The sequence below is a fragment of the Schistocerca gregaria genome, chromosome 3 (assembly GCF_023897955.1).
Source record: "Schistocerca gregaria isolate iqSchGreg1 chromosome 3, iqSchGreg1.2, whole genome shotgun sequence".
Taxonomy (NCBI): Eukaryota; Metazoa; Arthropoda; class Insecta; order Orthoptera; family Acrididae; genus Schistocerca; species Schistocerca gregaria.
This window is the reverse complement of record NC_064922.1, coordinates 883,176,988-883,189,130: the sequence shown is the minus strand read 5'-3', so window position 1 is coordinate 883,189,130 and position 12,143 is coordinate 883,176,988. Positions and strand designations below refer to the sequence as shown.

At 43.1% G+C, this 12,143-nt stretch overlaps 1 protein-coding gene across 2 annotated transcripts in view; it reads left to right on the top strand.

Moving 5' to 3' along the window:
- LOC126355049 (platelet binding protein GspB) overlaps window positions 1-12,143 on the top strand; it is a 309,208-nt gene that overhangs the window by 256,105 nt on the left and 40,960 nt on the right. For both annotated transcript variants that reach the window (XM_050005202.1, XM_050005201.1), the window contains exon 29: window positions 7,970-8,030. In XM_050005202.1, the coding sequence (XP_049861159.1) occupies window positions 7,970-8,030 (61 nt within the window). The remainder of the gene's footprint in view (window positions 1-7,969; window positions 8,031-12,143) is intronic.

Below are 12,143 nucleotides of genomic sequence, written 5' to 3'. Positions count from 1 at the left end.
CTTGCATTACCCAAGGCTTTCTATGAGCCCTAATCTTTTTACCTACATGGATTCTCTGCTTCCTTCACTTTTTCATCTTTTAAAGCTACCCATTTTTCTTCTAATATGTTCTTTTCCCCTGTTCTTGTAAATTGTCCCCTAATTCTCCCTCTGAAAGTCTTAACGGTTTCTGGTTCTTACAGTTTATCAAGGTCCCATCTCCTTAAATTCCTACTTTTTTTTTGCAGTTCCTTCAGTTGTACCTTCCAGTTAATAACCAATGAGTTGTGGTCAGAGACCATATCTGCTCCTGGAAATGTCTTACAATTCAAAGTCTGGTTCTGTAATCTCTGTCTTAACCTTATAAAATTAATCTGAAAGCTTGTGATGTCTCCAGGTCTCTTCCACATATGCAAGCTTCTGTCGTCATTCTTAAACCAAGTGTTAGCTATTATTGAATTATGCTCTGTGCAAAATTCTATCAGGCGGCTTCCTCTTTCATTCATTTTCCCCAATACATAAACATCTACTACTTTTCCTTGTCTTCCTTTCCCTACTATTGAATTCCAGTTCCTCAAGACTGTTAAATTTTCATCTCCTTTAACTATCTGAATAATTTCTTTTATCTCATTATATCCGCCTGCAGATCCGGGGATAAGAATAGGCCCGAGGTATTCCTGCCTGTCAGAAGAGGCGACTAAAAGAAGTTTCACACATTTCAGCTTTTATGTGGTGGTCCACTGCAGGGTTTGATATCCATTCTTCAAACTTTTCCTGAAGAGCGAGCCAACTGGGGAAGTGCGCCTTACACGGTGCATTGTGTCCATCGTGCATTGAGATCTTCAACCAACTTTCTCATCGTCGCATTACAGTCCCGCCCTTTCTCCATCTCTTGGGCGAGGACAGCTTCCTGGGTGTGTTTTCCACCATGCACTATGCAGTGTCCCTTTCTGCATTGACGATGACCATGGACTTCGGCACCTGATATGCAGCACGGTAGCCAGTCTGTTGTGGTGGGGTTGCCATGTCCCCTGTTTATTGTAGCCCCCTGACCACACAGGGATCGCTCTGCTGATGCTTGCACCCTTAACTCCCCACATTTGCCAAGGGGTAGATGCGTATCCCCCTGGGGCATCAGGACTCCTAGCAATGACCATCCTGCCAGGTGGCCTATGCTGCAGCTGGGTGACACCCGTGGGGAGGGACCCTGGTCAGAGTGGGTGGCATCAGGGTGGCTGACATGTAATGAAGCGTAGTCCATCATCTCTTGCTGGTAGTGAAACACCAGCAGTCTCTAATCATTCACGAGCTCATATCAGTGCACAGAAGTACGGCCCCAAATCGTTCCCCTCCCTGGCCACATGGGAGGAACGTCAGGCTAAGGATGGCAGCGGATCCTGTTCGCCCCGGTACCTTGTATGTTCAAGAGCTGATGGGGAATCTTTCATGACAATGAAGCCTCAGTTTTTTGTTGAGCATTTAGGGAACAAGTTTCGGGAGGTGGAGGGCTTGTCCAAAATAAGATCTTGGTCAGTCTTGACCAAAACCGCATCCTCTGCCCAGTCACGAGAGTTACTCACTTGTGACAAGCTGGGGGATGTTTCTGTAACCATCACGCTCATAAGAGCTTAAATACGGTACAGGGTATCATATTTCACGGGGACCTTCTTTCGCAGTCTGAGGATGAGCTGCACGTTAATTTAGAGTGGCGAGATGTACATTTCATCCAGCATGTCCACCGTGGTCCAAGGGATAATGAGGTTGCCACCGGTGCCTTCATCTTGGCCTTCAAGGGTGTTACATTACCCGAGAAGGTCAAGGTGATGGTTAACCACTGTGACGTCAAGCCATATATCCCTCTCCCAATGTGGTGCTTTAAGTGCTGGAAGTTCAGCCATATGTCTTCCCTCTGTACTTCCAGCATCACATGTCAAGATTGCGGACACCCATCACATCCCAATACTCCATGTGCCCCACCTCCCACCTGTGTCAACTGGGAGAGCACCATTCGCCTTGCTCACCAGACTGCCAGATTCTCTAGAAAGAAAGGAAAGTCATGGAGTAAAAGACCCTGGATCAACTGACCTACACTGAGGCTAAGAGAAAATTTGAATGCATGCATCCTCTGTGTGTGACATCGTCTTACACTGCTGCCCCTTTGATGGTGGGGGGCATTTCCCTCCCTGTTGCTCCTACACCACCTACATTGGAAGCAACACCCCCCCCCCCCCCCCAAACCATCAGGGACGTCTGTTCCCACTTGTAAGCGCGAGAAGCGCAAGTCTTCTTTGGCTTCTCTCACTAGGAAGGGGTCCCTTGGGTCACTCCCTTCCCAGGTTTCTGCTATTGGGAAAGATGACATCTGCCAGTGGCTGAAGAGCCCAAAAGCAGCTGGTCGTAGGACTTCACGCTCATCCTCAGTCCCGGAGACTGAGCCAGTGAAGTCCTTCCAGCCAGGGAGACTAGAGAAATCCAAAAAGAAAACTCCTAAGATCAAAGAAATTGTGGTGGCACCCACACCACCGCTACCTACAAGCTCTGTATCTGAGGATCGGGTGGGGATTTTGGTGTCCGCTGAGGACCTAGATCTCACCAGACCCTCAGACACAACGGATATAGACTGCTCATGCAGTAAGTCTGTGGCAGCAGGTGACTCTGAAGCATAAACTACCTCATTGGATGTTCCATGCCTCCCCAGTCTCACAATTACGTCATCCTCCAGTGGAATTGTGGTGGTTTTTTCCACTGCCTGGCTGAGCTGCGGCAACTGTTAAGCTTTACACCTGCTATCTGAATTGCCCTCCAGGGAATCTGGTTCCCGCCAATGCGGACCCCTACCCTCCGCAGCTATAAGCAATACGCCCAGATGGGTTTTATACAAGGCAGACGGGGAAACTTTCACCTCTGCTGCCGCCGTTGAATCTCCCCCACACGGTAACATCGATGTGATGGTTGAGGAGATAACTACAACAATTGTTTCTGCGGCAGAAAACGCAATCCCTCACTCTTTAGGGTGCCGGAGGTGTAAAGCAGTCCCTTGGTGGTCGCTGGAAGCTGCTGAAGCAATTAAAAAGCGTTGGCAAGCTCCACAGCGGCATAAGCGGCACCCTTCCCTGGAGCACCTCATTGCCTTTAAATGGCTCCCTGCCCGCGTTTTCCAACTTCTTATATGACGGAAGCAGGTGTGTTGGGAGAGATACATATCGACCTTTGGGTGCCATACGTTATCTTCCCAAGAGCGGGGAAACATCATATGTCATTTCAGGTACCAGAACCCAACAAGTGTTCCTAGAGTTACCATAAATGTAGTGTTATCCATCAATGCAAATGTGATTGCCGAGCACTTTGCTTGAGCCTCTGCGTCGGAGAATTACCTCCCAGCCTTTTGCACTCTCAAACAGCGGCTGGAAGGGAACATCCTTTCATTCACTATATGCCACAGTGAATCCTGTAACGCCCCATTTACAGAGTGGGAGCTCCTCAGTCCCCTTGACATTGTCCCGACACAGCTCCTGGGCCTGATCGGATCCACAGCCAGATGATTAAACATCTCTCATCTCACTACAAGCGACTTCTCCTCCTCATCTTCAACTGGATTTGGGGTGATGGCATCTGTCCATTGCAGTAGTGGGAGAGCACCATCATTCCGGTGCTCAAACCCGGTAAAAACCTGCTTCATGTGGATAGCTATCAGCCCATCTGCCTCACCAACGTTGTTTGTAAGCTGCTGGAATGTATGGTATGTTGGCAGTTGGGTTGAGTCCTGGACTCACCTGGCCTACTGCCCCCGTGGCAGGGCGGCTTCCGCCAGTGTCACTCTGCCACTGATTATCTTGAGTCCCTCGAGTCTGCCATCCGAAGAGCCTTTTCCGGATGGCAACACCTGGTTGCTGTCTTTTTGACTTATGTAAAGCATATGACATGATCTGTCAAAATCATATCGTTGTCACATTGTGCAAGTGGGGTCTCCGGGGTCTGCTCCCGATATTTATCCAAAACTTCCTTTCTCTCCATACTTTCCATGTCCAAATTGGTGCCTCCCATTGTTCCATCCATATAAAAGAGAATGGAGACCTGCAGGGTTCTATCTTGAGTGTCTTTCTATTTTTAGTGGCCACTAATGGTCTAGCAGTAGCATTCAGGCCCTATGTCTCACCTTCTTTGTATGCAGACTACTTCTCCATTTCGTACTGCTGCTCCAGTACTGGTGTTACTGAGCATTACCTGCAGGGAGCCATCCACAAGGCGTTTCCAGCTTTCTGTCTTTTAAGTCATGTGTTATGCACTTCTGTCAGCATTGTACTGTTCGTCTGGAACCAGAACTTTACCTTAATGACGATTCACTCACTGTAGTGGAGACCTATCGATTCTTAGGACTGGTTTTCGACGCTTGATTGACTTGGCTTCCTCATCTTCATCAGTTTAAGCAGAAGTGCTGGCAGCACCTCAATGCCCTCTGTTGCCTGAGCAACACCAATTGGGGTGCAGATCACTCTACATTACTGCGGCTCTACAGAGCCCTTGTCCAATCCCGAACTGACTATGGGGGTGTGGTTTATGATTTGGCAGCACCCTCAGCATTGCATTTACTCAACCCTGTGCACCACTGCAGGGTTGGACTAGTGACAGGAGCTTTGAGGACAAGTCCGGTCACCAGCGTACTGGTGGAGGCGGGGTCCCTCCACTGCAGATCAGATGTGCGCAACTGCTCGCCAGTTACGCAGCACACATTCATAGTTCCCCTATGCATCCAAATTACCGTCTCCTTTTCCCGCCCGCAGCAGTCTATCTCTGCTTTGACTGGACCTTTCCCATGGCCCTACAGCTCTCTGCTGTCACTTCCTCTCGATTCTTGACGTGTGCTGGGGCTCTGAATTGTTTTGCACCGACTGCTCAATGGCTGATCGTGGTGTTTGCTTTGCCCACGTTCATGGTGGCCATATTGAACAGCATTTCACTGCAGAGCTGGTGGCCATTTCTTGTGCACTTCAGTATCTCCGTTCATGCCGTGGGGAGTCTTTTCTTTTATGTACTGTCTTCTTCAGCAGCCTGAAAACTATCAATCAGTGCTACCCTCGTCACCCTTCTTTGGCATCCATCCAGGAGTCTATCTATGTCCGGAATGCTCCAGTCGTCCAGTGGTGTTCATCTGGACTCCTGGACACATCAGAATCCCAGGAAATGAACTTGCTGACAGGCTGCACGGAAACCACTTCTGGAGATGGACATCCCTGCAACTGACCTTCATTCGTTATTACGCCATAAGATTTCTCAGCTTTGGGAGACAGAAAGCAAATCTCAGTACTCACAACAAACTGCGAGCCATTAAGGGGACCACAAATGTGTGGAAGTCCTCGATGAGGGCCTCTCGCAGGGACTCGGTGGTTCTCTGCTGGCTCTGCATTGGCCATGGCTGGGTGACCCACGGCTACCTTCTGTGCCGTGAAGACCCACTTCAGTGTCAGTGCGGCGTCTGGTTGACAGTGGCCCATATTCTTATGCCTTTCCTTCTTTGGCTGCCCTGTGACTTCATCTTCGGTTGCTGGGCTCATTATCATTGATTTTAGCAGACACCTCATGGCTGGTTTGGTTTTACATTTCATGCGTGATGGTGGGTTTTACCATTGAATCTGAGCTCTAGCGTGTGTTGTTTGTCCCTCTGTATCCTCCACCCTAGTGCTTTTAGGGTGGAGGTTTTAATGTGTTGCATGTTGGCTGGCTTTTCCTTTTTATTTTCGTGGTCGGCCAGCCCCTGTAATCTGCTTCCTTGTTTTACTCTCCTCTAACTGTTTCTTGCATCTCTCTGTTGTTTCCTTATCTTTTGTTACTTTTAGTGTTCATTGCATTTCCTTCCTTCTTGTGGTCTTTCCTTTCTTTCTGTTTAGTGTTATATGTCTTGCCTGTTTTATTCTCACACTTGTGGCGTTGTTTTATTGGGAACAAGGGACCGATGACCTCGTAGTTTCTTCTCTTGCTGTTCATATACCTTATCCGCGTTCCTATTTTTTTTATTCGTTGTTAAAACTACTGCTGCATTACCCCTATATTATTTTGTATTTATAGCCCTGTATTCACCTGACCAGAAGCCTTATTCCTCCTGCCACCAACTTTATTAACTTCCACTGTATCTAACTTTAACCTATCCACTTCTCTAACCTACATGCCCAATTAAGGGATCTGACATTCCATACTCCGGTCCATAGAATCCAGTTTTATTTCTCCTGATAATGACATCCTCCTGAGTAGTCATTGCCCAAAGATCCAAAAGGGGCACTATTTTACCTCCAGAATATTTTTACGCAAGGGGATGCCATACAATAGAGCTGCATGCCCTTGGGAAAAATTACGGCTGTAGTTTCCCCTTGCTTTCAGCCGTTCTCAGTGCAGCAGAGCAAGGCCGTTTTGGTTTGTGTTACAGGGTCAGATCAGTCAGTCATCCAGACTGTTGCCTTGCAGCTACTGAACAGTCTGCTGCCCCTCTTCAGGAACAACACTGTTGTCTGGCATCTCAACAGATGTCCCTCCGTTGTGGTTGCACTTAGGGTATGGCTATTTGTATCACCGGGCCATGCAAGATATCTTTTGATTTTTCATCCTGCTTGATAGGGGTCAAGTAAGGCGATAAAAAAATCGAATTTCTGATTTAGAGTGATAATTAATTTGGTTATTATTTTCGCTCAGAGAAAAATATTGTACTATTTCAGTATACTCTGACAGCTTATTCGTTATATGGGCCAAGTTCAACACACTGTCTTAAATCAATGGGGAGTATCACTTCGCATACAGTTGTCAACAGACAGATTATTGCCTTTTATAGGAATGATAACTATGAAACGGCAACTGGGCACAAGTAAAGTTCAAATCTGTTTTTTTTTTTAAAGGTAGCTTATACAGTTTTAAATTTCAAAAACTGTCTTATTTTTTAAAATACAGTATGGTTACTGTGAAGTGATCTTGCATCGCTGTCAGGCTTAAAGGTTTTTCTGTGTAGAGGCCTATACCTACTCACTTGGCCATTCAAAATCATTCACAAACTTCCCCGCAGATTCATCCTAATTCACTGTGATATTTCATCACTAACGACGTCAGCTTTGTTTAAGCAGTGACTGATGTGCCTGGTGTTACTATTGATTGATGCTATGAAGAACTGCTATCATAAAATTGATGCAGTCTGTCACTAGTTTTCTTGTTGTTCCTCATTGTCAATCAGCTATCTGAGGGGGCTTTCCTCCATATAGCAATCAGTCTTGGCAACTGATTTAGTTCTAGTTATCATATTTCACAAGCATGTTCTGTACATTCATTTAAAATTTGAAATCGTATCTCATTTCAGTTCCTTAACTACTTGCCACTTGAATTACCTGGATCTGCATCTCTTCATAAATATTTCATAATGGAGCATTGCCTGTAAAATAAGAAAATTCGAATCGAATCTACTTGTGTAACCAAAATTCCATAATTAAAAAATACAAATAGTTGAATGCAACAGTTTATTCATCACTTTCGTTTTATTTAAGTTGATCACCTGAAACTATGTATCTGCAGTTTCACAATATTTTGCTTTCATTCTTATGTATTTTATGGATCATATCACATAGATGTCTTTGGAATAATTTTTAATGCTTTTTGAATGTACTTTTCAACATCAGGTGTAGTGTCTTTCATAAAATATTAAGTTGTCAGCGACTGAGGTACTAATTATTATTGTATTTTTCTAGGAGAAACTGATTGTTCAAAGTTTTAAGAAAAAACACACCAAGGTTAAGACATTTTAATTATATCTCTCCTGCTAATGATGTATTTTGGTGTAGTTGTCACACACACACACACACACACACACACACCTTGATTTACATTTGGTTATTGTTGTTATTTTAATCTGTTGCCAGTGTGAGTGCATTGGTTGTGTGTGTCACCTTTACAGCAATTTTTTTCCTCATAGATTGTCCAATAATAATTTTCCATTGATTGCCTCTTACATCTTTCACAGGATCGTCACTGTACGCCTTCTCCTGGAGATGCCGACAACGTCTCAGTTGCTCAGTCTGAAGGTAAAACCAATTCTCTTGTGAAATTCTTACTACTGTTGCAATTCTTAGGAATGTGTTAGTCTGTGCACACTATCAATGAGCTTTTGACCTTTGAGTTAATGTTGACACCCGTATATTTTGTGGTGACGACAAAAGAGAGAGAGAGCTGCATGTTCTTAGGTGAGTGACTGTCACAGAAACTGTTCTCTTATGACAGTAACTATGCTCAGATGTGTACACATTACATCACAGGTGGCTCTTTTGGATCTCTCTGTGATGTGGAACGAAGTCAGACAGGTGAGTTCAATTTAATTTAAATGCTCTACTATGAAAAATAAACTAAAAAGTATAAGAAAGAGTTCCTATGAAGAAACTCCACCAAGGAATTGCTGAACAGAATGTTCTTATATAACAATGTACCCTGGCAGGTTTTTCAATACATGTGTACCCACATTTCTGAGTCACTTGGGTCCTCAAAGTCTTTGGAGACATTGTTTTTGTCCTTAATGCTATATTCACACTTTTTACTTATTTTTAAGGAAAGAAAAACATTAGTAAAGAGTGGAGGTTAATAAATATAAATATTTTGCTGTAGGTGTCAAAATGCAAAGTATTTCAAGAAATCTCAGTGGTACGTTTTAATACCAAATGTAATTCTTACAGCACACTCCTGTATTCTTAAAATACAGTATCTGGATTTTAAGTTTATCAGAAAAATGATCCTGTAACTCATGAGTGAATGGAAGTAGGCAATAAAAAAATAATTCCTTCATTTTTAAATCACCCATAGTAGTAATGGTGAGTACTGCAAACATGGCTGAAATTAGGTGAGTAATGCTAAGCTGTGGGTTTTCCCATTAAGGTTGTGATACATATGTAGTATGAAAAACTTTTGCTGCATATCATATTTCATTGCATTAGACAACTTCTGTGCTTGTAGCATTCTATGAACTGTGTGTAATGAGTCTTGTCAAAATTGAGTTATGACCTATGTGCGTTGAACCATCTGTTGATGATTTCGAATTTTTCATTATGTGCATTTCCAATATGGGGACTGGTACTTCTTTGTATTGCTATACTTCTATTATCTGCAAAAGGAAAAAAATTCCATGTTCTGAAGCTACAGTTGGGAGGCCATTTGTGTATCTTAAAAACCACAGTGGACCCTAAATAGAGCAATGTGGTACATCATGGCTGATTACTTCAGATGTTGAATGCCTGTGGTTTACCAATCAACTTGGAACTGATATACTTTGCTTTCTGACAGTCACTTGTTATATAAAGTATGAATTTGTTGTGTGTTATTCTGGTGCTATAACTTCTGGTTTGTTGACTCTAATATATCCTCTGTCAGTTGACTGTCATTTTTGAAACCCAAACTGCTCGTTACTGGCACTATTGAGTGTTTATAAAATCTATTGTACAGGATTTTCTCAAAAATTTTTCAAAAGTTGACAGTAATGAGATGGATGACTAATTTACTGAGTAATATTTTCCTTCTTTTTTGTGAAATGTTTGACAATAGCATGTTAAATTCAGTGTGGAAAAGTACAACTGTGGAAAGATAAGTTACTTAAGTAACCCATAATATTCTATATTTAGCTGAGTAACATATTACTATACTATTGATATCATCATGATACCGTTAATGTTTAAGAGAATTGATAAAATTGAAAACTTCTTAGAAAATTTTGTGTAACTACTAGAAATGTTCAAACATAAATTTTCTGCTTCTGTCAGAAAGTTATCGCAAAGGCCAGCAATTTTGGTACTATATTTTGCTATTTGGGGAGCAAAATAAATGATGATGGTCGAAGTAGAGAGAATATAAAATGTAGACAGGCAATGGCAAGGAAAGCGCCTCTGAAGAAGAGAAATTTGTTAACATTGAGTATAGATTTAAATGTCAGAAAGTCGTTCCTGATAGTTTTTGTATGGAGTGTAGCCATGTATGGAAGTGAAACATGAACAATAAATAGTTTGGACAAGAAGAGAATAGAAGCTTTTGAAATGTAGTGCTACAGAAGAATGTTGAAGATTAGGTGGGTAGATCACATAACTAATGAGGAGGTATTGAATAGGATTGGGGAGAAGAGAATTTTGTGGCACAACTTGACTAGAAGAAGGGATCTGTTGGTAGGACATGTCCTGAGGCATCAAGGGATCACAAATTTAGCATTGGAGGGCAGCGTGGATGGTAAAAATTGTAGAGGGAGACCAAGAGATGAATACAGAAGGATGTAGGTTGCAGTAGGTACTGGGAGATAAAGGAGCTTGCACAGGATAGGGTAGCTTGGAGAGCTGCATCAAACCAGTCTCAGGACTGAAGACCACAACTACAAACATTTGATAAGTTCATTATCTTTTTTTAAAGAAAGTTATTTACATGTCTCATTTTTTTCTAATTTTTACTGTAGTCTGTTGTATTCTTTCAGCACCTTATGTAAACTTAATAGTATTTGAAATCACAATAAATAGAAAATACATAATTTATTTGAACATATACAGATTAAAAAACATTCTGATCGAGCAGCAAAGTTAACAAAAACACAAGCGATTTGCCCCTTCACCCCTCTGAATCTCAGGAGTAATAAGTTGTTTGGTAATAAATTTATTGAGTAACACTTCCTCCATATTTGACTGCTTAGTGACAGTGCTATACAGGGTGTTCCAGGGGGAATTTCAGTAGATATCACAGGAATTATCATTTGAACCAAAAAAAAGGTTAGTAAACATGGGCTCTAAAATACATACCTATGAGCACTTCTACAGTAGAAGAGATATGTTTCAGTGTAGTGAAGATGGAAAATGTGCTCATAGATCTTACAATATGCATTTTAGAACCCATGTTTACTAGGCCTCTTCGCCCCCCCCCCCCCCCCCCAGAATGATTGTTCTTGTCGTATCCCTAAATATTGACCATTCATCCAGCGACACTCTGCATAGATCAGTGTTTTGCCACTTCCGCCAGTGGCCAAATTGTCAGTGTACATAACATGAGGGTCACATATTGAGAAAGGTTTCATTGAAAATGACAATGGCTCCAGGCACCAATTTCACAATATATAGTTTAAGACTCTATCTCTCCCTCCCCCCTCCCCCCTCCCCCCTCCACCCCCCTCTCCCCCTCTCCCCCTCCCCCTCCACCCCCTCTCCCCCCTCCCCCTCCACCCCTCTCACCCCTCTCCCTCCCCCCCCCACTACCCCTCACCCCTTCTTCTTCCTTTCCCCCTAACAGATCCAGATGAAGAGAAGATCTCTCTCTCTTCATCCAGTGTTGCTTCGAATATAAAAGGAAAAAAAAAGATGCCTCACTAAAAGAATTAGTATTAGCAAATACTGTATTTAAGTATGGAGAGTATTTTTTGATCCTGTCCTGGATATTACCCCAGTAAATCATTGTACTACAACCACCAACACGCTACTGCTACTACTACTACTGCTGCTACTGCTACTACTACTACTACTACTACTACTAGTAAATGAAGTGTGCACATCCATCAGTTATTGAAAACTTGTCTGTTTGGCGTTCATGCACTACACCGACGTACGGTACATACTCTGCAAGCCACCATGTGCTGCTAGGCATTTCCTTTCCTGTTCCACTGGCAAGTGGAATGAGGGGAAAAGCAAATGGTCCATACCTCTGTATGGGTGCTAATTTCTCTTAGCTGTGTGCTTCTTATGTGAAATGTACGTTGGCAGTAGTGGGACATCAGAAAAATGCTTTCCGTTCATGTTTGTCTTCATTCTGAGAAGAAGGGGGGGAGGGGGAGAAAAGTGGTAGGTCGCACGGGGCAACATCAGGCAAGCACAGGGTGTGAGGAACAGGAATTGTACCATGATGGTCAAGAATTGTTGTATAGACGAGGTTGTGTGAGCAGGGACATTGTCATGATGGAAAAACCAGTCACCAGACTGGCCCAGATCATGCCGCTTCTGCCACGCCCTGTTGCAAAATCTTTCCAAAATTTCCAAGCAGAAAGTCTGGTTAACTGCCTGACCCTGCGGAACAAACTCTTAAAGCATAACTCCTCTCACATGGAAAAGCAAATCAGGATGGTCTTAATTTTTTTTTTTTTTTTTTTATTTCACTTGACGAGCTTTCCTGGGGTGAGGTAAACTTGAACTATT